At 43.2% G+C, this 25,387-nt stretch overlaps 2 protein-coding genes and 1 long non-coding RNA gene across 7 annotated transcripts in view; 2 read left to right on the forward strand and 1 right to left on the reverse strand.

Moving 5' to 3' along the window:
* LOC147018742 (uncharacterized) overlaps positions 1 to 3,813 on the forward strand; it is a 150,089-nt gene extending 146,276 nt beyond the window's left edge. For all 5 annotated transcript variants that reach the window (XM_085898774.1, XM_085898776.1, XM_085898775.1 and 2 more), the window contains 3 exons: positions 2,971 to 3,091; positions 3,360 to 3,446; positions 3,608 to 3,813. In XM_085898774.1, the coding sequence (XP_085754900.1) occupies positions 2,971 to 3,091; positions 3,360 to 3,446; positions 3,608 to 3,795 (396 nt within the window). In that variant the 3' untranslated portion in view covers positions 3,796 to 3,813. The remainder of the gene's footprint in view (positions 1 to 2,970; positions 3,092 to 3,359; positions 3,447 to 3,607) is intronic.
* A 235-nt stretch (positions 3,814 to 4,048) lies between these two features.
* Positions 4,049 to 21,370, forward strand: LOC147018744 (retinol-binding protein 1-like). The gene is made up of 4 exons (XM_085898779.1): positions 4,049 to 4,298; positions 8,118 to 8,296; positions 14,875 to 14,976; positions 21,126 to 21,370. The coding sequence occupies exons 1-4, from the start codon at positions 4,226 to 4,228 to the stop codon at positions 21,180 to 21,182; spliced, it is 411 nt and encodes a 136-aa protein (XP_085754905.1). The 5' UTR covers positions 4,049 to 4,225; the 3' UTR covers positions 21,183 to 21,370.
* The window catches only part of LOC147018745 (uncharacterized), a 40,726-nt gene continuing 36,702 nt past the window's right edge, over positions 21,364 to 25,387 (reverse strand). The window contains exon 4 of the long non-coding RNA XR_015062507.1: positions 21,364 to 21,783. This is a non-coding gene — a long non-coding RNA (uncharacterized LOC147018745). The remainder of the gene's footprint in view (positions 21,784 to 25,387) is intronic.

Consider the following 25,387-nt stretch of genomic DNA (forward strand, 5'->3'; position numbering starts at 1 on the left):
TGGAGGATTTGTTCTGCTGAAGCAGTTTCTTGGCCAGTTGCTGGGGGTTTGCCATCCCTCTCCCAGCAGTACATGGGGTAGGAATTTGAAATTTGCTCATGGTGCCAGCGATGGCTCCCCTACTTTTAGCGAAGGACACGATGGAATCTTTAATGTGCACCAACTAATGTTGAAAATAAAAATATTGTTGCGGTTCTGTGAAACTGGCACTTCCCATAGACTGGCACACAACATATAGTATTCCTGAGACAGTTATTTAATGAGGATTCAATCCACGTAGCCCTTCCCTTATGTGTAATGGGTTCTATGCATTGGGTTGGGTTCATGTTGGTTTTTCCCCACTTTCTCCCCGTTTTTCTATCTTTTACTTTAAAAACACAATCATGGGCTCGTGCCACGACCCAAGACTCGAGATATCACGCGTGCCACCTCACTTGGATATCCGCACCAAAAGACTGTTCAAATTGTGCGCCCAAAGTCAACTGCCATACCACCTCTAACCGTACCACACTCGTTACTACCAATGTAATCACTACACCACACTGGATAAAATCATCCACAAACTTTTATTACAAATTCATTATAAAACCACCTCGTTCCAGGGCTCACTCGCATCTCAACGCTTGCTCGCTAGATTCACCACAGTTCAACCACTGTACTTTAACCAACCCACTCCAACCACAAACTCCACAGCCACCTCCATGCCACAAGATTGCAACAACCGCCTTTCAACCACTCTGTCAGCCAACACATATATCTCCATGCCGATCTTCCACCAAGTGCCATTTCCTCCTCGAACACCGCTTCAGCCACCATCTCGATCACTCGCCTTTGATTGATGAAGGCAAACACCATCACGCCTGCTCGTGGGTGCCACTTCGCCCTGCTCGGAGCATCACAACCAGCCAAGCTCGATGCCATGTAGCGCAAGTCTGCGCCGGCATTTCTGTTGTTCCTCCGTTTCGGTGGCAACCATCATGCTGCCTCGGGAACCATCTGCGACCGCATGTCGTTTGCATTGCCAATGAGTGATGCATGCTGCCCCCACATTAAGTGGGGAGCTCCATTGCATTTTTTTTTGTTTTTTTTTGTATACCTTGGTGAGGGTCATGTGAGAGCTAACACACAACGCACAGCAAGGTGGGCATGAGACAAGAGGGGTGGGAGTGGGAAGGACAAAACAGTGGGGAACAGACATTAGGAGATCTGTGGAAAGGGAGAGGGATGGGGCAGGGAACATGAGGCATACAAGATGGACATTACAGGGACTTTCAGGAAGGAAAGTGGGGAATTTGAAGGAGGTGGGTTTGGGTGGATTAACGCGGGTAGAAATGATCAAGGATTTTGATGGGGGGTGATAGGTGGTGGTGAACAGCTGTTTTGAAGGCATGGAGGGAAGAATGGGATTGAAGAGAGTTAAGGAGTTTATTCCAAAAGCAGAAAAAAAGAGGAATGAATGAAAGGGTGAAGGTGAGCAGTGATTCTTGATTTTGGTAGTTTTACCAGAAGGGGGTTGTTGGCGGACCTTGAGCGCCTTGTGGAAATATGGTGGGGACAAATCGCAGACATGTGGGGCGAGACCGGAGAGGAGATGGTAGGAGACAGAAAGACCACTGACCTGCCTGTGGTGAGAGAGCGAGGCCCAAAGACTCAGACTCATTGTGGGAGATGCCAAGGATCCGAAATGCCTTGGTTTCCACAGCGTAAAGCCGAGAAAGGTGGGAGGCAGGAGCACCAGCCCAGAGGGGAGAGCAGTACTCCATCAGGCTGTGGAGAGAAGCATTACCCATCTCGAGGACAAATGAGACACTTGTGGCCCGGCGGTGCATGGAGGAAGTGAGGTCTGGAACCAATGAGCCCAGCACGTTCCGAATGAGGTTTGTGGGGATTGGCCTTCATATGGCATGGCCACTCCTGTTGGGGCATGGACTCCACCCTGCTTGGAGGTGTATAAATAGTCGACTGGCGGCTCCCAACTCCTTCGGCTCGGCTTTCTCGCATCTCAATCTTGGTGTGGCTTGCGCTCTGGAAATCCACTCTGGACAATCATGCTCTCATTTGTTTCAGAGGCTGCTTTCGGTGCTGATCTTGTGGTGGAGCAACATGGTATGCAGCAAAGTGCAACATCATAATCTGGCTGCACAGCAACACCCCGTTATCCCCATACCAGTTCCCCCTTGCCCTTTCCCTCCATGGGAGAGCACGGTCCCATTGGGCTGTGCGGTGAGAGGCAGTTTAATAACTTACCTGTTTTTTTCCATCTTCCTTTCTTTTCTTGCTTACCTACCTTTCCGGTGATTATTCTGATTTGGTGCCAATGTGATTTATCGAATTAGTTATGTTTGTATTAGTTATAATTGATTGGTTTAGCTCTGCCCTGTATTCTCTTTTGTATATAACTATTTTCTTTTGCTGCACCTCACCAATCCTTGCTTTCCCCTGCTGTACATATTGCTGTGTATTAAATCATTTGCTTATTGTTCCACATGCCTTACCTTGCCCTCGCTTTATAAATTTACCCAGTTCATCGCATCTTTTCCTCCTTTGGTCCAGCATAGTCCACCCGTAGTGCTAGCCAGGAAGATCTACCCCACATGATTTGCTCTTGCTCACCGGTGCACACTCTGCTGCACCTGATATGGTAAGTTAACTCGAATATGCATCGAGGGCACAAGACCCCTTAATGCTGCCAATCCACTGGAAATGGTAACGTGAAGTAGTGTGAACCCTGCCAGGATTGGTGGAACCAATCTGTGCTCGTGGTTGAGGAACCTGCTGGCGTGCCGAGTTATCCATGTTCGGTGGCCTCAGGACCAGGTGTTCGGTCGGAACTCGAGTGCTTCCACTCGTGGTGGAAATCGAACTCTGGATCCATAATAACAATATTAATGGTGATGGGACATTGTTTATGGATGATGGTTTTTATGGTGATAAGACGTTGAATGTTAAAAATTAAAATCTTATTTTCAGGTGTACTTCCACTGTAGTGCCGTTGTTTGTGACACATCACACCCTGATCTTGCGAGTTGCCAGTCCAACTGTGCAAAGCCTTTCACAAGTGATCGCATGATCAGAAGGCGAGGAAGATCTGGTAAGTTTCACTAATTATTCACCCAAAATCCACTGTATTCCTTTATATTTATAACAATTATTTTGACCATGGAGATTTCCTGTGGGTTGGAAGGAAGAAGGGCATGAGGCCATTTTAAAATTTGAATTGTTGCAGTTTAAAAATAAAATAAAATAAAATAAATTGAAGTGCTTGAATTCTCCTTCCTTGTATATTTGCCTTTTTGATGCAGAATTAATCTTTAAAATAGTTTGCAGTTAACTGAGTTTATTTATTTATTTTTGCACAGTTCAAGATGTGCGAAGTGTCTTCAAAGACACAATCAGCTTGAATAATCCCATCATTGTCGACCTTGATGTGATGGACAACAAACTAGGTAAAGTCGAACACATTGTTAATTTTTTGTTGCTGATTAATCTTCAAAACAAGATACGAAACGTTGAATTGAGGGAGGACCGAAATACCATGTAGCTTACATAACACCCACTCCTGCTGTGTACCACCATTACCTCCCCCATTCCCTGCATGATGCTCAAGGTGAAGTACCACAACAGGCTGCCACATTGACCACCAGAAGTCACTTGATTGCAGCATTTGTAGCCTGTGTCACATTTGCCTTGGTCTTTTTGGCTGGAGGATTGTTTATGCTATCTCGTGCCCATTCTTCAATGATGTGTGCCAGATGGTTGTGGCTGAAACTGCCTTCTTCGGATCGTGTCCCCTAAATGACCCCATCCAACCCCCACATCCGCACTTTGTTCACTGCATTCTTTCGATGTTCCTTGCATCGCTTTATTCTGTTCTCTTATGTGGACTTGAACTTAAATGTATACGTACCTGACATTTTAAATATTGTGGATGCTTATTTTCACTTGGCTCTTAGCCTTTATGGAGTTTTGGGTATCGTTTTGTATTGTAATACAAAACGCCTTTTCTGAATAAAACTTCACGAGAAAGCTTAGATTTTGTGGTCCTTGATTTGCAAACCTCAAATATTTAATTGCCTTTTAGTTTGAGACTTAGGCACTCAATCGGGCGATGCAACAAGCTCGTGACGTCAGGAGGTGGTGCGTTTGGTCTTTTCAAGAGGATAATTCTCTTTGGCATCCAGCTTGCTTAAGCTGCTGAGCGCTGCACGACTGTTCATCACGGAGGATGCCTGTTAACTACACTGGTTACTGGGCTATGATCAGCAATGACAACTTTGAAGCATACTTGAAGGCACTGGGTAAGCAAATTGTGTGGATGTGAGATGCTTGCCGAGTGACCCTTCATCCAGCATAGATTAATATTCGACACAAATGATTAACCTTGAAAAAATTGAGGTGAAGCGTGAAGATTGCCTGAGGTTAAAAAAAAAATTTTTTCAAATTTATTTATTTATTTTGAGTGCAGTGGAGACCGTAATTTTAATACTTCATGAAAGTACACTGGTGATCGGTGTTCTCAACGTTTAAATTTGGGTAAAATTGAAAATGTACATTGATTTAGTTCACATCTAATTTTGGAAGTTCTATCAGCAAAGCCTTTCGTCCGCATACGGTGACTGGACAGCCGATTGGGCTTCGGAGCCTTTGAATGTTTTTCCAAATCGACTCGCTTGTACCAGCTTCATAAGCACGTGAGGAAGATCCTCCAATAGAGGAAAATTTATTTAACATCAAGATATTGCATGTGCAAGTATAAAAGACCTTTTCTCATCAGTTTGTTGGATCTCTGAACTCGTTCTTTCAACCAAATTTAACTTGTACTTTGGTTCATGTTTTGAGTTTAATGTAATTGAGTTATGCAGTCAGTGTGGATGCCTGTAACCAAACACCCGTTGTCATGGATGCCGAGAGCAGTGCAGGACGTTGCTGATTTGCTCCCTCGTGATTATCCCACATGAGGTATCGTATTAACTGCGTGAGAACGAGTTGGCAAAGCTGATTAGAAGCCCAGAAAATGTACAGCAGTGAGAAAGCCTCCTGGCCTCTGGTCAAACCTAACTGGACAAGTCGTATGATTGACAAAGCAACAATCTGTGGCTGTCGCATTTGTATCTGTTGATGAAGATTCCATGTCTAAGAGGAGTCTGCTGCCCACCGATTTATATGTGATGTGTAGGTTAATTGCCCCGTGTGCATCGTGCAAAGTGGGATTAAGCAATTCACATTCAGACAAAAATGGCTGCACCACGGAGCTAACGTTATGCAAAGGATGTTTGTTTTAAGTGCATCTTTTTCTCAAAGATCATTCTGAAATTGTCAGTTAGTTGGCACAAGGTTCTTCTCTGGACAGTTCCATTTGACCGTTCAGCTTCATGTGGTGGTTATCGCGCATGTTCAAAGTTCACGAACAAAGCTAATATACATCGTATGCGTTAATGCATCGTAAGATTTTAAAAGACCCTTCCAATATCCCTATTTTTTTCTTCTCAAGATTGCATGGAGTAAGGTGTTGTATGGACTCTCATTGTAAAAGGGATTTGATATGAATGTTAAAGTTCGATTGATTGCAAAAATTGTGGTTATGCAAAAACATCACTTTAAGGTGTGGCATGGGCATAACTTGGGTCATTTATTTCCATACTAGCAAATGTAACCTGATGGGAATATTAGGAGAGGGAAGAGATAAGAGGGATTTGGGCAGATGTGATGCCCAGTTTAACATCGATCAGAGACTGTGCCACAAACATTGATGAATCACTCTGCCTGTGAAACACCAGGATGACAGTTTATAGTTGGGTGGGGATGCAAACTAAGGCTGGACAGCTTAGAGCAAGCGTGCACACTTTTCAGCCATCCTGCCTTTAATGTGGTGATTAATTTCTTTGTAACTGAAAACTTTTTTTTTTTACTCATTGTAATCATCTAATTTATGTTGCGTGCTAACCACGGTATCGCCATCAAAGCTTGAAGAGCCGAATTTATATTTGCCGAAGTGACAAGTGATATAATGAAAGATTGTGCAAAAAGGGGAAATGAGGTGTAAAATAAAATTTCACATTTTCAGCCAGCCACCGCCTGAAGCACCGCAGAACAATGCGGGGCAAGATGCAAGCGAGTGGGACCCTGAACTTTGTTCAAGTTTATCGAAATACAATATTCGGTGATGGAAATATTGAATATTGTCGAGTGCTTGCCAAGTGCCTCAAGTACTCAAGGAAGGACACCAACGAAACGGTTGATGAACGGCTGGTTTTGCAAGCGATTAGCGATTGCCATTCCGACCTATTAAACACCTCCTGGAGAGGCCCAAAATGTCAAACTGTCTGAATTGGACAAATTAACACTTTTTTTTAGGAATACAGAACTGCTGGTGCTTAAATTCTGTAATTCGGCTGAGCTTGAGAGATTCTCGAGGTTATGGCATGTACGAAAATGAAATAATCCCATGAACGCTGACATCTTTTGCCGTTTGTAAGCATTGCAATGTATCCAGTGATTCATAGGTATGATCAGTCATTTGATGATATGAGTGAGGAAAGTGAAAGAAAAACTTTATCGTAAAGAAAGCGTTGCGGCATGTTCCAAGTCAAGGCATTGTTGAGCAGGCCAAAAAAATGGTGGATTCAGACCACAGTGAGTTGACCAAGGATGAGCCTTGATAAAGGATAATTGAGGCCATTAATTATCTTCAAAAGGGGTGTTGCAATTTAACCCAAACACCCAATTTTCACTCATGCACTTCCTTGGAGTTCCCAGAGTGTGCGTGTGCCAAGTTTCAGGCTGCGAGGGTTCTTGGTTTTGGAGTTATGGGGTGCGCACACGTACACACACACACACACACACTTTGATGGTTGAGGGCTATGAATCTAAAAGGGGGTTGGGGGGGGAGGTGAGTTTTGGCCAGATAAAGGAAAAGTATAGGATGTGATGGGATTATTGGGGAGGTCCCTGTACTAAAAGATTTATGACAATCCAACCTGCTTTCTTTCTATTCCAAGTGATGCAACAACATGTTTTTCAATACGACTAACTTTGTTGTCTGTGCATATTATCCAACAACTCCTATTGGGCCATCTTTATATTCGGTGTGCAAAACGAATTTTTGTATCAACCCTCTGCCCTTCCCCTCCATAGCCTACATATAGTATGGTACTATATCACTCTTTGCCCTCTTTTCTCAACTAAATATCGTTTCACTTTTCCTTATGCAGCTTATCTCTTTTGTTTGACCATTCCTAAATTCACAATGTGTGATTCTTGTGGTATCGGGAATTAAGCTCCACTGTCCCCCATCCACTTTGTGTACATAATATAGATCACTCCAATTTATCTGAGCTGTTTATGCGACAGCATAATTTTAACTTCAAGTGTGGATACCTGTCGCTAAATTACAAGTGTCAGGCCATAGCTTCATTGGTCGTTTACTGTGTCCCTTCCCCACGTCAAAAAATAGCAGAATAGGTAAACAAAATGGGGCAAAGGGAAAGTGGTGAGATGAAAAACGTATGCATCTGATAAGTGACGGGAGGGTGGTCAGTGGATTGAACTTCAAACCCTGGCCGAGTCATTTCAAAGACTTAAAATGGTCCATACTTCCTTGCTTAACACGCAGCATGGCCAAACACATTGGCAAATACTATAGTGCAGGCTTTGATGGGCCTAATGGCTTCCTCCCATCTTGAAGTTCCTTTGAAGGGAACTCTTGTAATTAATATAGTCTCAGTCAATGTAAAGCTCAGTTGTGGAAATGGGAGAGAACACATGGTGGCAGTGGGGAGTGGAAGGGTGTTCCAATTGCAACTGGGGCTGGCAGGATGGCTTGCATAGGTACGCACACTCCCCTCTAAGCTGTCTTGCCTTGGTTTCTATACCGGCCCAGCAAGAAACTGTCATCCCGGTGTCTCACAAATCGGTCCATGCATTACGTGAATTGGTAGCACATGTCTAATCTTTAACTGCTGAAGAGATGTGTGGTGTGGTCTGGATATACGGCGTCTATTGCCATTGCCAATTCGTCCTCCATGTACTTTCCCCAAAAGTTTCTTGGCTTCTCTACAGTCGGTTTTGCTTTTGCTCTGCGATGGTCATGTCCCCTCCCCCCCCCCCTCGCCCAACAGGAATAAACATTGCTTTGCGTAAGATTGCCTGCCTGGTTAAGGTCGACAAAGAAATAATGCACGAACAGGAGCATATGGTGATCCGCACACTCAGCAGTCTCCACAATTATGTCATGGACTTTGTAATTGGTCAAGAGTTTGAAGAGGATCTCCACGGTGTTGATGGTCGCAAGTGTATGGTATGACTACCTCACTTTTGCTTTACAATTTATTTTTGCAAATCCAATGATTTTCGGCGAGTTTGAGGTTGCAGTTGGTAAAAGAAGGGTGATGAATACCATACCTATGACATTTAAGTCTTGGTGCATTTATTGTGAAGTTTTCACCTGCAAGTTGTAACATTCTGAGTGTGAGCAATGTTGGGCCATGTTTATTTAAATAAAATAAAATCATTGTGACCTTCAAGTCTGAAATGCAGAATAAAATTCAACAACCCTGGCCAGAGGAATGCAAGTGGATCATGTGTGAAAAGTTAATTTGACATAGATTTGGGATTTCTTGTTTCACTTCTTTAGGACAAGGCATGTGTTTGGAAGAGGAGGGGCACTGGCACTACACTGGGTTGCTTACTCATGCTAGCAATTAACCTCTCCAATTTTTCTCCCCAAGTGCTTGTCCGATTCCCTTTTAAAAGTGATGCCATTTTTGTATGAAAAATTGAGGCTCATGGTGGAGCGAGGAGGAAAAGGTCACTCTTGGTGGCATAATGGTTGGTGTCCACTTTGTCTGGGAAGTCAGTGGTTTGAACCTCAGTCATCGCAAACTTTTTTTTAAATGGTACATGCTATTTCCTTGCTTGATGCTCAGCATTGAAAAAACAGAGCACGGACACACAACCATAAGTTGGTGTCGGGGGTGGGGGAATACACACAACTTTGGGGTTTCCTTCCTTTTGGTGTACTTAAGTTGTTTGTGGTGCTAAACCCAGCGCATTCTCTAACGACTGCAATCCAGGGTCATGAACGAACGTACAGGTCAGTTATCACTTGAATAGATCTTTGTCAGTTGGTGTCTGATTTCTGAGTGGTGTTGCAGTGATCACATCAACAGTGTAATGTTTTTGAAACTTGTATTTCAAATGAACAGATACAAAGTCAAGTGAGGAAGTTCACCATTACATACAATGTCTAACTCTGATGCCTGCGTTGAGTTATTTCCGCCGCCCATTGTCCTCTGCTTGCACAATTCATGCATGTTCACCTCGTCTTTCGGGCTGTCAATCGTTGGATTCGCATCCACAAGGATGATTTAGAGCTCAAAGAAATTCTTTCCCAATATGCAATCTTAAGTTTTAAACAACCTGATTACAATCAGCTCCACACGTGAACCACCGCTCTGGACAATAACACCTCATTCATTCATGAGATTTGAATCGAACACTGGGATGATGGAAGCGCACAGCTCATCACATCATCCGTCTCTCTTTACACCTCCCTCCATCCATCCATTGGGACCATACTCTGTGCAGAACGTTGGTGCTGCTTAAGCAGTCTCCTTGGATGGGTCGCCACTCCGACACAATATACCAGCATGCTGACTCATTTTGCCGACCTCGGAAGGATGACAGGTCGAGTTTACCCCACCTGGTATTAATTCGACAGCCGAGCGGGATTTAAATTCAGGACCCTCAGATCCTAAGCCCACCACCTTAATCATTAAGCCAACACCAGGCATATACGCCTCCCTCTCACGGGTTTATATAGTACCACAGAACAATCGTGTGCGTTCCAGCAAACGTGATTCTCGTCCATCCTGGAAGTTTTGTCAAAGTTCTCGCACCTTCACGAATCTCAGCAGGCAGTTTACAATGCTATATTGCCATATACAGTCAAAACTAGCTCATTACATCAAGCAGTTAATATTACAATTTACTGATCTGTGCTAAATTAAACATAACAAATAACCATCAATTTTAATCGTTCATTTATTAATGCTTACGAACAAATCTTACAACATCTACACTAGTGGTCAGGAGTTTTAGAACACCCCCATTTTTCCAGTTTTTACTGAAATTTAAGCAGTTTAATGTTTCAATGTACTCTGAAATTAAAGCAGAGAACAAATAAACAATTGCAGATAAAAAAAGAAAACATGGAATCGTTTTGTTGAACAAAATTTAGTCTACATTTTTGACTCGTCAAAGTAGCGACCTTTTGCAGATATAACAGCCGAACATACTCGTGGCATTCCTTGACAAACTCGTAACAAATCTCATTTGATCGTCTCAGCAACCATTCGTTGGAAGCAGTCTGACCAGCGATAGCCAAAGATTCTCCAAAGAGACCTGATACCGAAGGAGTTAAGTCTTCGTCTCAGATCCTTGGTCAGAATCCAAGTCTCACATCTGGAAGCACCATGAACTTTGAGCTCAGACTTTCGTCGTCTTGCATAAGTACCGACAGCGCCACACCCCATGATCTAGTGAATCCATGACTCCCCGGGCCTGACCTCTGGCTCACAATATGCAGAGACATGAATACCACGGTCAAGGTAAGTGAATCTCTGTGACCTCAACATCATCACACAGGTACAGATAAGATGGCAGCATCCAAGATGTCATTGAAAGTTCGGATCTTCATTTTTACACAAGAAACCTGTAGTCCTAGTGGCTCAGATTCCACATTCAGTGCCTCAAGGACTCCAAAAGGATATCCAGCATCTCCATGAAGATGACTGCATCATCTGTGAAATCAAGGTTAGAGATTTTGACATTCCAAAATGATGCAGGGCAGCTTGATCTCTCTGCCATCTACCTCAAAATCCAGTCCATACAAGTGCTGAAAAGTGTTGGGGCCAGTACACACCCCTGACGAACTCCAGGAACAACTGGAAATAAGTCTGATGTGGAAGTACCACACTTCACACTTTGAGTACCACACTTCACACTACACTAGAGTCTAGTTCAGAAATCGGATCGATCAACTTTTGTGGCACCCTACGAAGACTGAGAATTCTCCAGAGGGCATCCCGATTCACTGAATTAAATGCTTTGTGGAGATCAACGCAGGCTGTGAGCCGCCCCTGCTGAAACTCGTTTGCGTTCGGTGATTACCAGGAGAGCAAGGATGCGGTCAATTGTTGACCTCTGGTGTAAAGCCCAACTGCTCTGGGTGCTGATGCTCAAGCAGATGGTGGCAAACCCCATGAATAATATCTGAGCAAAGACCTTGCTTGCCCAGCATTGAGAGCAGCGTCACCTCTTGTTAGTTATTGCAGTCCTGGCAATCATCCTTTCCTTTCCAGAGAGTGACAACGAGGCCACTTTTCTAGTCAGTTGGGATGATTCCTGTGCTCCAACCAGAGCACAGAGCTGCATGCAATACTCTTTGCTTCCTATCACTAAGCCAGTTTGAAATCCAATTGGCTACCTGACCAGCTTTGAGATTGGCTAATTGGCTACCTGACTAGCTGAATAGTGTTGTTATCCCCCGCCAACCAACGAAGTTGGCGGGGGATATAGAAATGGGTTCCGTCCGTCCGTCCATCCGTCACATTTCGTTTCCGGAACTTAAATACAAATCCCCTCAAGATATATTTACGAAATTTGGTACACATATCAAGCAAGTGGTGAATTTGTGCCTTTTCATATTTTCTAATTGACAGGTCACATGGTTTGGCAGCCATGTTGGATTCAAGAAAAATATTAAATGTTTTCTCTGGAATCACATAACCTAATGAAGTGAAAATTTGCAACTATCATCTTCCATCATGTCTGCATACATAATAAAATTTATGATGTCACAAGTCACATGGTTTTTAACCTCCGCCATCGAAGATGGACGGAGGTTACTGTTTTCACCCCTGTCTGTTTGTTTGTTTGTTTGTTTGTGAACAGTATTACGGAAAAACTCCTGACGGATTTCGACGAAACTTGGTGGGGGGGATTAGGAATGGTCCATGGATCATGCCATTAGATTTTGGACTTGGTCCAAAGTCCAATGTGGCCGCTATGGCGGCCATTTTGAAAAAATATTTGAATTTTTGTTTTTGCATTTCTACATGTTTAAGTGATTTCCAACCCAAAAAAAAATTTGTTAGAGAAAAAAAAACATAATTTTGCAACTTTTTTTCAAAAAAATTTCGATTTTATTTTTAAAATATTTGAATTTTTTTTTGCATTTCTACATGTTTTAAGTGATTTCCAACCCCCCCCTCCCAAAAAATTTGTTAGAGAAAAAAACCCCAGAAATTTTGCACCTTTTTCAAAAAAAAATTCGATTTTGTTCTTTTGCCATTTCTACATGCACATCAATCTAGTTTAGTTTATTCAATCGTGGTTCAGTAGAGTCTGATCCGTTTTGACCTACAATGAATAGAATATCAGGTTCACTTAAGTGACCCAGCAGTATTGGCGGCGGAGGTTTTGCACTCTACCGAGTGCTCCCCCTCTAGTTACTTTTTTATTAGAAGCGGCCTTGGAAAAACGCAACAATTATACATCTTTGTGTCTGCGATTTGTCCCCACCATATTTCCACAGGGTGCTCAAGGTCCACCAACAACCCCCTTCTGGTAAAACTATGAATCACTGCTCACCTTCACTCTTTCATTCCTCATTTTTCCCACCTTTGGAATAAACTCCCTCACTTTGTTCAATCCCATTCTTCCCTCCAGGCCCTCAAAACAGCTGCTCACCACCACCTATCAAGCTATCAAGCTGTTTCATCCCCCATCCAAATACTCGATCTTTTATACCCCCGTTAATCCACCCCAAACCCACCTTCAAATTTCCTGCTTTCCTTCCTGAAAGTCCCTGTAATGTTCATCTTGGATACCCCATGTACCCTGCCCCATCCCTCTCCCTTCCACAGATCTCATGTCTCTGTTCCCCACTGTTTTGTTCTTCCCACTCCCGCCCCTCTTGTCTCATGCCCCCCCTTGCTGTTTGTTAGCTCTCATACGAGCCTCGACAAGATATACAAAAAAAAAATCTTTAACATGAACATACACCTTAACACAGATTTTGTGAAAAAGTGGGGGAAAAAACCCTTGGGGAGTGGGTGGGGGGGGGATGAATTTGCTACAACCTCCATCATGTGTCCTTTCATCCTCCTGTAAAGTTTGAGTTTGGATAAATAACGACCGAATGTATCGCAGTGAAAAATACCGACAGACACCAAATTGTGTATTTTAGTATGATTGCAATTTATTCTTTTGACAAGGTCTCTTTATCCATGGTTGTCTCGAAAAGCCTCATGACTGACTGGCAGTTTTTATTGGATTCGTTGAAGTGACATCTATTGAAGGGTGTGGATAAGATACTATACGTGCAGTGGAGTTTTTCAGCAAAGTGGCAGTGTTAGGACCAGGGACCATAGCTCGAGGGTTTAAAAAAACGACTAGATTGAAGACATTTTTAATGTGGAGGGAGGTGTCTTTCATTCTGGTTAGAATGCATGGAATGGTCTCTCCAGAAAGGTAGTAGTGGAGGGAATGGATAAGTTAAAATGGGAATTCGATAGGTATCCTGGATGCATTGTAGATAGAGGAGTGTGGGGATATTGGCAGGACTTGACAGCAGCTTGTGTAGATGGCTGATAATACTGAGGTTGTTGCAGCACAGGCATGATGGGTTGAATGGTCTCCTGTGCCAATGTTTCTTATGTGAATTCAGCGGTTACAATGGTCACATTTATTGTCTTACGACAGAAAGAAACCTTTAGAAGGACACGAAGGAGCAAATACGATTATGTATAGTAATACTTCTCAAAGCAATATGACATCAATATTATCTCCCTTTGTTTTAAACAGTGTGTATTTGTCTGTACCCCCCCCCCCCTTCATAAGAATAATTTGAGTAAGGTTTTAAAGACCAATCTTATATCTCTGTTAACAAGACTGTTCACCACTGTATTTTTGAGGATAAAAAAATATCTCAACACATTTTCCATAAAAGAGTAATCATGTCTCCTGTATTTAAATTGTAGATGGTGACTTGCAAACAGAGCATCAAGGGCAGTACAGAAGCGTTTTTCTTTTTTTTGGTTTTTTATTTTTATTTTCAAAGATGAATACAAGGTGCAGGGCGATGAAATTCAGAATAAAACAAGTGTTCATTTACATCCATAGGATGTCTAATAAAAAGATGTAAGCATACCTGACGCTAGGTCGAGGCTTCAGAGTTCAGCATGCTCACAAGGCTGTACCGTTGAAACAAAACGTCCCAGAAGATAAAGAAAATATGGTGACATTTGTAAATGTAGTATTTATAAATCGTGCTTCTTGCTCAAAAAAAGAAAAAAAGCACATCTTCCTGTCTCCTCCAACATTTTGTTCCATTTCTCCAACCCGTCATTTTTGATGGGCTTTTATGCTTGTTGTATCATAGTATACAGAAGGAGCACACAAACAACCACCACCGCAGTCACCATGATGAGCAGCAGCAGCAACCACTACGTGTTATAAAAGATCCTCCTTTTTGTGCATTTCGCTTCATTTTACATCCTCATCGAGATCCACAGATAAACGTGCGATATGTTTGCAGAGTACATGATGTCTTTTGATGAAACCCATCACTGAAGTGATGGGTACGAAGGCAAGCCTAGTGTGCCACTATCCAAGCTAGCAGGACTTGAACACCTCTTCCTTTCCTGGAGAGTATGCAACTTACAGTCGACACCTTAAACAAATAAAAAATTCCTACCTATAATCCTTGTCAATAGACTTCTTTGGCAGAACTCCATGATGCTTTGAGTATGGTATGATGATGATTGAGGATGAGTTATGTTGACATCCTAATAATGAATTTTCTTTCCTCAGACTACAGTTGCATATCACGGCGATAAGCTGGTGTGCATACAGAGAGGAGAGAAAGAAAATCGTGGTTGGACACATTGGATTGAAGGTGACAAACTCTACTTGGTGAGTCCATAGGGTGTATTTCTTACATTTTTCAAATTACCAAAGCCTTCAGCTCTAACATATACATATATACATACTGTCGGACCCCCATGGATTTGCTTCTACATTCGTGGTGCTTCACTTATTTGTGGTGATTTTGGCGTTTTTTGACATTCACAGTTTTTCACGTGATTTTTAATTTTCCGTTGTGAATAACCAACTGCTGGGAACCTATCCTCCTTTTTCCCATTAAAACAATGCCCCAACACGCACAAATTCGACATTTGCGGTATTGTTCAGGAATGTATCAATGATCTCTCTGACTCTGGGAAATCCTCTTTATCTCTTGGCTGATGACTCCACCCTCTGCCAATACCATCTGTCGTCCCTCAGATCGGCAAGCAGCAGCCTCTTCACTCTCTGCAGATCTGGATAAAATCACAAGCTAGTCCAACATGTGGAACAAGTCTTTCAACCCTGACAAATCTCACACTCACTATGTCTCTCTGAAAGACCATCTGGAACACCCCCCCCCCACCCCCAATGTACTTTCACAACAATCCTCTTGAAGGTCCTTTCAATCAAGCTTCTGGGTATCACTGTCTGCCATGATCTTTCTTGGTAAAGCCACATTTCCAAGCTGGCCTCCAAAGCCAGTTGCCGACTGGGCATTCTCCATCATGCGAAGTCCTTCCTTGGCACATCTGAGCTCCTGACCATGTACGAAAGCTTGCGTCCACAGCCTGATGGAGTACTGCTCTCCCCTCTGGGCTGGTGCTCCTGCCTCTCACCTTTCTTGGCTTCATGCTGTGGTGACCAAGACATTTAGGATCATTGGTATCTCCCACGATGAGACCGAGTCTTTGGGTCTCACTCTCTCACCACAGGCAGGTCGGTGGTCTTTGTCTTCTACAGTCTCCTCTTCGGCTTGACCCCCCCCCCCCTTGCTCTATCTGAGATATGTCGTCCCCCATATTTCCGCAGGGTGCTCAAGGTCTGCCAGCAACCCTCTTCTGGTAAAACTACCAAAATCAAGAATCATTGCTCACCTTCACTCTTTCATTCCTCTTTTTTTTCCCCACCTTTTGAACGAACTCCCACACTCTCTTCAATCCCATTCTTCCCCTCCAGGTCTTCAAAACAGCTGTTCATCCCCATCTCTTATCATCCCCCATCCAAAACCACGATCTTTTCTACCCCCGTCAATCCACCGCAAACCCATCTCCTTCAAATTCCCTGCTTTCCTTCCTGAAAGTCCCTGTCATGTCCATCTTGTTTACCCTTTGTACGCCGTCCCATCCCTCTCCCTTCCAAAGATCTCCTCATGTCTCTTTTCCCTCCCAACCCTCTTGTCTCCTGCTTCCCTTGTTGTATGTTCTGTATGTTAGCTCTCCTACGAGCCTCGACAGTGTATACCAAAAAAAAAAGTCAAAAGATGTTGTGATGGTAATCCACAAGAGTATTGTGGTGTCATTCCTACCTTATTTGGTTGGGTTGTTTTTTGAGATTTCATCCTGTTTTTGCTTTAAAAAAAATCCTTTTTTTTTTTTCTTGTTTCTGTAATTTTTTGTAAGTAATAAAATGCTTAATGTTTTACATACACCAGGACCCCTGACATTCATGGGGGATACGTTCCAAGAAAACTCTGCAGATGTTGAAACCGTGAATGTGAGGGCATTGTTTCAATGAGAAGTGATTGGGGAGGGTGGGGAGTGGGAGATGTTCCAGGGATTTCCTGACCTGTGAAAAATCTGTAAATGTCGGGGTAAAGTCCTCGAGTATTTTGTCATTGTTACAATGGAGGCGAGGGGGATAACATTATCGGTTTGCGGCAGTTCCTGGTTCATGAAAATGGCTGCAAATGGTGACACCGCCAAAGTCAAGGAATTGGTACAATGGGGACAATTGAGACAAGGGGGATAACGTAATTGGTTTGCAGCGGTTCCTGGTTCAGAGGGGAAAGTTTTCTAAGTTTAAAATGTTTTTGACCACGAATGCAGGACTACAGTTTCATTAAGGATGCTTACAAATAAAAAGACAACACCAGGTACCGTTTCCAATTCTTTGAAGAATGCATTTTAAAGTCTCTTACCCATCCTGCACAATACCACAAAAAGAAAAAGAAAAACAACATCATGTACCATTTCAATTTTTAATTCAGCAAACAGCACACGTAACTTTGCAAATTGATGAAGATGAGGTGCAATAAGTCTTGAAAGTTTATATCACCCCCCCCTGGTTGAGCGGCTGGATGAGGGAGGTGATGTTCGGTGGCAGGAACATGACCTCGACGTTCGGGTGAGCGCCGTTTCAGGTCCGTGGGGTGGCCAAAAGTGTTGTCAAGCAGCAGGAGTACTTTCCTGCTAAGTAAGAACAAAAGAACAAAAGGTTCTTTCCTGCTAAGTACCTCTTGACCTGAGGAACGAAACAGTTATGGAACCAGTCCATAAAAAGTTCAGACGTCACCCACGCCTTCCTGTTTGCCCTCCAGTGCACAGGCAGTGCCTGCTTATTTGTTTTTCAGGGAATGGTAGAACATCACGGGCTTTACCATGAAGTCCCCTTATTCGTTTGTGCAGAGGAGAAGGGATACCCGGTCCTTTGCGGCCTTGAAGCTGGCTGCTTTGCTCTCTCGCTGTGAGATGAACGTTCTGGTTGGCATTTTTTTCCAAAACAAGCCGGTCTCGGCCTTAAAGACCTGCTTCGGCAGGTACTCCTTCTCCTCCATGAGGCTCGCGTTCTGCAGGGAATGCCTTGGCCGCGGAGGCACGCTCCCCTGGAGCGCTTGTTGGAGGTGCCGCTTGTACCTGCCATGCTCATGCTTGGACCACCCACGCCAGAGAGATGGTCATGTAGGAGCTTCGCATTCTCCTGTATCAGTGATCCATACCCTTCTGAGTGTTATCTTCGATGCTTGGGAGCCATTTTCGAAGAATCAACGGAGTGAGATTCAATACACAGTTCAGAGCAACCGGACGAGAATGATGGCGATTCAGGACGCGGTGAGTAGTCTGCACATTCTTTGTGGGGGATTTTTACGGGTGATGCTGTATGCGGCAGCTGATAATAGATGCGGTGAGTGTCATTGTGCAATTGGTCCGTATGCAGCTAGCTTCTAATTACATTTATAGATATGATGAATGTTTTCATTCTAACTCTCAGGACATGACGTCTTTCCTATCTGCAGACAGATTATGCTGAGTGTTTTAAAAATGTCGCCGCTCAGATGGTGCTGCTTGTAGCAAGATGGTGATTTACACTGAGATGTGCTGAATGTTTCCATTGTGTAATGTCTATGTGGCAACCTGGTAATTACTGGATGCATCAATAGATGCTGTTAGTGTTTTCATTCTGTAAGTAACTCATGGGGGATGGCTTGTGGGGAATGACATGTTACACAGGTGAGACATCCCACGAAACTGTTTATCCTGCGAAGCTACAATACACGTATAGGATACAGGTCATGTTTGTGGCTTGTAGAATATAGGTTTTTTGCTTAAGTACAGTATTGTACTGTACATACATCTGGTTGCTTTGTGCTTGGCTCGTGGAAGATATGTTTTAGAACTGTTATGCTCACGGCTCATGGGGGAAAAAATCACCGCGAATACGTGGGGAAATTTCCCGCAAATGTTGGAGCATGTTGCAAATTATCAACCGCGAAAACACGGAACCCACGAATGTTGGAACCGCAAATGCCGGGGTCCAGGTGTATTTTGTTGTGGATAATATGGAGTATCGTAATACTCCATGACGCTACCCTACTCTGTGATATTACAGGATTCTGTGATACTACCGTATTCCATCTTCCTCTTCGTGTGTTGTATATTATTCAGTATTCATTCAGCATCTAAAAAGGCATTAATGAATATCACATTAAAATCTCCCCTTCACTCCTCACACTGCCAAAGTTTATACGTCACTAAAGTGGATGCGGACAGCCTTTGCTTTCTCGTGTTTTTTTTTTTTTTTTGTTTTTTTTTTGTTTTTCACGTGCAATGTTTTTTTTTAAAGTAATAAAATGCTTAATGTTTTATATATTTTGTTATTTTGATATGAATTAAATCGATCTATGTTAATTTTGGCTTGTGGGACATTCTACCTTCCCCTCAATCCTGGCTTTTTGTCTCAGACCACTATGTGGATTACCACATATGTACAGAAATGTCGATGTGATTATCGTTTTACAAATAATAAAATGCTTCATGTTTTATATATTTTGGGATGGATTAAATCGATATATGTTATTAAATTGTTTTAATTCCTGTTTCAGTTGATTTGGGTGATGGTTTGGATATGTATTGCTTTTGGAATGGTTCAGTCCAGTGTCCAGTCCCCCCCCCTCACTTCCTTCCCACAATCCTCATCTGGTTTGGTTGAGTCCACATTTACGTTAGATTTCTTTTCATAATAAAACGATTAATGAAGCCGCCATGTTTTTTTTTTTTTGGCCTGTTCAACCTTGCCTTGGCTTGGAACAGGCCGCAACGATTTCTTAATGATAGTCGTTTTTGTTTTCCCACTTTCATCACTCATATTATCGAATGCCCCTTCATCATAGCTACAAATCATTGTGTACATTGCTTTTGTAAGTAATATAGTTTTCAAATTAGGAGCTCAGAGCGATTTCATGCATTGTATGATGCAATTTTCCACGATCTAATCTCACGGACAATCAATAGATGTCAAAATCTGTTGTGAAATCTGATAATTTAAAGAAATGATGAGTCTTATAACCAAGCCGATATACCTATTTACTTTGAGCAAGCAAGGCTATGTTCCCTCCTCCATCCAGACACAAAATGTAAAATTTCAAAACCATTTAACTTACCTTTTTCTACTGTTTGGAGAATTATATTGAGTGAAGAAAAAAATTTATGAACGTGCCAAAATTAACCAGCTTCATTGAGCTATATGATTCAATGCATTCACTTCTAGACCTCGTACCCTGTCCCCCAGAGGGACTGCCTATCCATAGCGTCTGCCAGATCTGTGTATATTTTCCGAGGTTTTGTGATGTGCTCTACAGAGAATAAAGGCAAATCTGGTAAACAGACGTTGAAAAAAAAAAGTTATAACGTTTGCACGGACCCCGAACCGATGTAACACGTGCATCGACAAGCAGGCAAGATGGCGGATTATCTGCAATGTTTATTTCATGGGCGATTGAACTTTGCGATGACTCCAGGGTTTTTCTGCATTAAGCTGCAACTCTTTTGTGGATAAAGTCATTATTTTAACTTGCATGAGTGCTTAAGCCACTTGCTAAACGCCTTTGAGTTGATCGTGGTACTGCACTATGTCCTCGAGCAAATCATTCACTCACTTGCAGACGCTTTTCCGGTCATGTAATTCAGAGCGAGTGGTTCGTGCTCCATCGCCCTGAGCAAGTAGTTGTGAAATAACGTGTTTTCTAAATTACCAAGCCCATTTTTTTTCCACCCGTCGCACGCAGCTGTTTATAATGATTGTTTGAACATATCCCTGAAACATCTACATAAACGCAATGTCGTTTTTCGGTGAAAGCTACTCATTGTTTTTGGGTTGTTGCCGATATCAGGTGTGTGCGTGTGTGCGCGTGTGCGCGTGCGTACATATCCGGACGGTATTTATGTCTGGACGGGAGTTTGTCTCTCGTCCGTGTTTATTATGTGACAGGTAGAAAAATGATTTCAGATATTATTTTGTTACCGTTATAATAACAAAATAATTTGAAATTCTTCCTATGACAGGGCCCCCACTGAGCCACTATTGCATTTTTCATGGGGCCTCCAAATGATTAACACCATAACTGTGTCCCTACCTGACTAGCAAAACCAAGCCTGTAAGAACCAACCTGACAGTTTTCATCATAGTGTGCCATTGCTCAGATGGACGTCAAGCTGCAGGTCCCATCTTTTAGGATTAGTTGGATATTAAACATCACATGGTGTCTTTCATGAAGAGTATGCGAGCTATTGCTGGTACTCTGAACAAATTCCAAATTCCAGTCCAAATCACCTTCATTCGAACGTTTGACTTGGCCAGCCTGTTCTTGAAAGACTTGAGCCAAAACCCTTCCCTGTCCATCTCCACAAAAGGTGGGGATAACTGAAGCTGTTGCAGAAGGTAGTATTTGTTGCAGTAGTTGCATCAAGTATAAAGGATTCAATGTCTATTTTCCTTTTCAGGAGATGCACGTGGAAGACGTCACTTGCAGGCAAGTCTTCAAAAAAGTGGAAAAATGAAAATGGAAACGTTTTTTTTTTTATTCGTTGGAATTTTTCCAGGAAGCGAATTCGATTCTGCAGTGCATCAATAACAAATTTTAAAATATATTTGTAACCTTTTAATTTGCTATTATAATGCAAAAGGCACATGATAAAATCTGGACATATGGACATGTTTCTCGAATAAATATTCAAGTGCAGTACTATTTTTTTTCTCTCTCTCTCTTTTTCTGTACTAATTTTGCATCTAACATTCATCAGTCATGAAATCGAAGTGGCCCCAAGGGTCAAACCACCTGGTCAGACACATCACATCGATGACATATCTCTCAGGACCAATCTTGAGCAGAATGCCAGAGTGGCACTTGGTTGTGTAGATACAATTACACAACTTCAGTACAATTCAGAACATTTATTGAACAAACCGATATAATGTGCGTGCACAGGAGGTTCTGGACAAATGAACTCACTCCAGATCACTCAAATACAAGTGGAGGATCTTAGTCTTTATATAGTTTTCAGTAAGACACAGTTTTTATCATTTTCTGGCACTGGTGCCAGTTCGTCTGGCCTTGACATTTTCCAGGTGAAACTTATCTTCAGTCTTCTTAGACAGCTCCTGCTTAAATGGTTGGAACACATATTCAAATCCGGACATATTAATCGCACAGAATGCTAGAATGACGTCAAACGCCAACTATAATGGCCATTAAAACAAGTTTCCATCCTATGTAGGTTAAAAGGTCAGTCTACTTCTTCGAAACTGGGAAGATATATATTATCTTGAAGGACTAAAGCTAAGTAAAAACATCTGGACATCTTCTTAAATCCACAATAGGGCCTTGCCCCAATAAATCCAGGTGACGTGAAAACCTTCCAAAGTCTGGAATCGCATATAAATGCACATGAAGACAATTGTCATGATCTATTGCACTAAATTAGGATAACCGTTTATAACCAAAATGTGAGGTGTTGTATCTCATTCTTTCAAATCTGAGTAATAATTCAGGAAAGTGAAACATTAATTTATTTGTGATCTATAATTAATATGCAAATGTTGGATTTTAGCCATTTGTGATGATATTAACATGACTTGGTTAACATTAGGGGTTGTATGTCTGGTGCATCATGTTTAGTTACAGCTGAGATTGTGAACTTCCTGATGTGTGGCTGAGGTTGTAGACCCACTGTTGGAGATGTGGGGAGAGAAATGAAAACCTCAATGAAGAATCGAGCTCAGTTCTGATGCAGATCAGAAAATCTGCCAATACGTCCTTTCCAAATGACTGAAGCTGTTACTTTAGGCATTAAACAGTTTGGAGGTTTGCAATAAAATAATGTTCAGCATTGGATGTTGTAGAATTGACATCCATTTATCATGTTAATTTTATGTACGAGTCGTACCTATCAAATATGAGAAATTTGGTAGAGATTGGCCCTGCCATACGGGTGTAAATCGCAAGTCAGCTCCCCACCCCCATGGGGGAGGGAGGAGAGTGTGTCCATGACCTGATCCTGGAGACTCCCAGCGCGGAGCAAAATCTGGTGGAGATTGGGCCAGCTGTGGTTTTTTTGTTTTGTTTTGTGTTTTTTTTCTGATTGTCAGATGTGCATGCACACAGATGCACATTTTGACCGTGGCCGAGCTCCCGTTTTGTTTAGTTTCGTGACCCACCTCGTGCATCTACCTGTATTTATAATATGTTGTGCGAAAATATCATAGAAATCATATGTGAAACACTATCAAGCACAAAACGTGTACATTTTTTTTCAAAATATGGAAAAAGACACCCAAAATTGTGATAATTTTCTTATAAACATCGTCCAATCACAGCACTTTTGACATGCAGCACCATGCTCATCAACCAATCACGCGCTTCATTTCAGGCAAGCTGTAAACTCACTAGCTGTCATGGCGATGTACATGTCATCTGGTGCTAGTGCTGCCGAAGATTCTGAAGGCAGTTCTTCGGGGTTCTGTTTTATGCATGTCATCAACACCCACAGCAAAGTAATTCCATTTTGTGAGAAAAGCATTAAGAAATTTCAGGAATGTGCTACTAAGTGGATTGATGTGGAAGGAAGCCCCGAAAGTAAGGACGCTGTCAAGGCACTACAAATACACCACAGCCATCACAGGCTCAGTGTGGGGATTGTAGCTGCTGTAGCCACTGATGCCACACCCGGTGATCATGATGATCATGATGAATGTGACAGACCTGGCAGGTAGGATCTCCTTTCTTCCGTGAACTAATTTTTGACAGAATGGTCAAAATCAATACCCAGTGATTACTATACTGTTTAGGATTCGGCGGTGGCAGGATTTGCACCCCACTCTTGACAGCCAAATGTTGAAGATTCAGCATCGCTTAACAGCACCGCAATCTCAGGGGTTACAACGCCGGCCAGTTCGGCACAGGTCTCGGGTCACGCGCCTCAGATCGCGATACCAAGGTACACCTGGACCTTACCAGTTGGGGAAATAGACCCTGGCTACAGACTGGGTTTGTCTTAGACCGAGCAAAGTCTGCCAGTCCGTAGCCCGTTTGGTTTTAAATACAAATCGAGCGAATTGTTCCTCAGCATGGCATGGATAGACTCAAAGCAGCAACTTTCATACGAATCAGCCAGATTTATTGGGGACACATCGAGGAACACAACACAAGCAAAGCATTCACGACAATGTTGTAATTAATCTATAACCCACTCTTAACTAGGAAGCTACGGATTACGGGTTTTGAAGGGAATCCTAACGAGATAAACCTTAGACAACATGCAGACAAGACACAGAGTACTTGTTGATGCCTCATGGACGAGAGGAAAAGTGTCAAAGGCACGAATGCGGCTCGTGAGAAGCCGATGTCAACGGATTTGAGCACCCGAGCTCGAACACGCCGCGTGGAGAGATGGCGGCGTCGTCCTTTTGTCACACCGCTCAGGCACCAGCCTCAGCGCGTTCAGCCCCCGTAAGGTCGACGGCACAAGAGCGGAAGATCCACGGTGTGCTCCAGCTGGCTTTTCACAAGGTCCAGCATACAAATCCAGACCTGGCCTGTTCACCAGACTAGGTCAAATCGGGGTGTTGGGCTCCGCAGGCGGATCTATGGGATTACGAGACGTGTCGAGCTGTGCAATGAGTAGGGATAGTCAGAGGCTCCGTCACTGGACTCCGGATGAACCTGGCAATGACCTCCTCATAAAAGTCAATCGCTGACTCCCCTCATGCAGTTCCTCCTGCCTTCCTGGGGCTCGCTCTTCTCACGAAAGCAGATTCCAGACTCGACTCGAGCAGCCTCTCATCCAGCAGAAGGCAGACTCGACACCAGCAGCCTCTCTTCCAGCAGAAAGCAGACTTGACACCAGCAGCCTCTCATCCAGCAGAAGGCAGACTCAGTCGTTACTCATCCAGCAGAAGGCAGACTCGACAAAGTAGCCGTTTCTTTTTCCAGCTGATCGCAGACTGACACAGCCGTCCCTTATACAGCCGATCGCGACTCAACACTCAGGCAGTTACTCCCTTTCTTCTTTGGGCTCGCTTTTCTTACCAAAGCCGATCGCAAAACCCTCATGCAGTTCCTCTTAATGCCGATGGCCCGACTCGACGCTCAGGCAGTTTCACCCTTATACAGCAGATCGCGACTCCGCACTCGGGCAGTTCCACCCTTTCCTTCTTGGGGCGCCCACCTTTGGACACTCCCCCGAGGACCCGTGATTGGTCCATCGCTCGAGATTGCAGCTGCCCTCCACCAATCGGCTGCCGACACGTCTCGCCGACCGACACTCTGAGAGCGCTGCGTGGGGCTAGTTCGGAGAGGGGAAGGAAAAATAAGCAAGGTGCCTCCCGGTCCACCACCACTGTACGAACACTGGACAGCCTGCTACACCTCCCGACACACATGTAACGTCCAATTACCGAACAACCTGGCTAAACATGCATTTCAGGGGGGATCTGGGCTAATCCTATATTTAATAACGCACTAAGGGCCATTCCCACAACAATACTATAGAATCTAACTATCATGACTCCAACTGGATGTTGTGCTCTAAATTCTGCTCTCACTTAGTATCAGTATCATCTCTCGATGTTCAATCATAAACTGGGCATGACGTGTCAATGATTCTAACTGAAATCTAGACTAGTATGGAGTGTGGACTAACTTGAAATTACAAACATGAATCACAACACTACCATTGTTTCTATCTGCAGTTGCTATGTATTCTAT

Source organism: Eptatretus burgeri, chromosome 10 (assembly GCF_056783735.1).
Source record: "Eptatretus burgeri isolate ZD-2024b chromosome 10, Ebu_testis_v1, whole genome shotgun sequence".
Taxonomy (NCBI): Eukaryota; Metazoa; Chordata; class Myxini; order Myxiniformes; family Myxinidae; genus Eptatretus; species Eptatretus burgeri.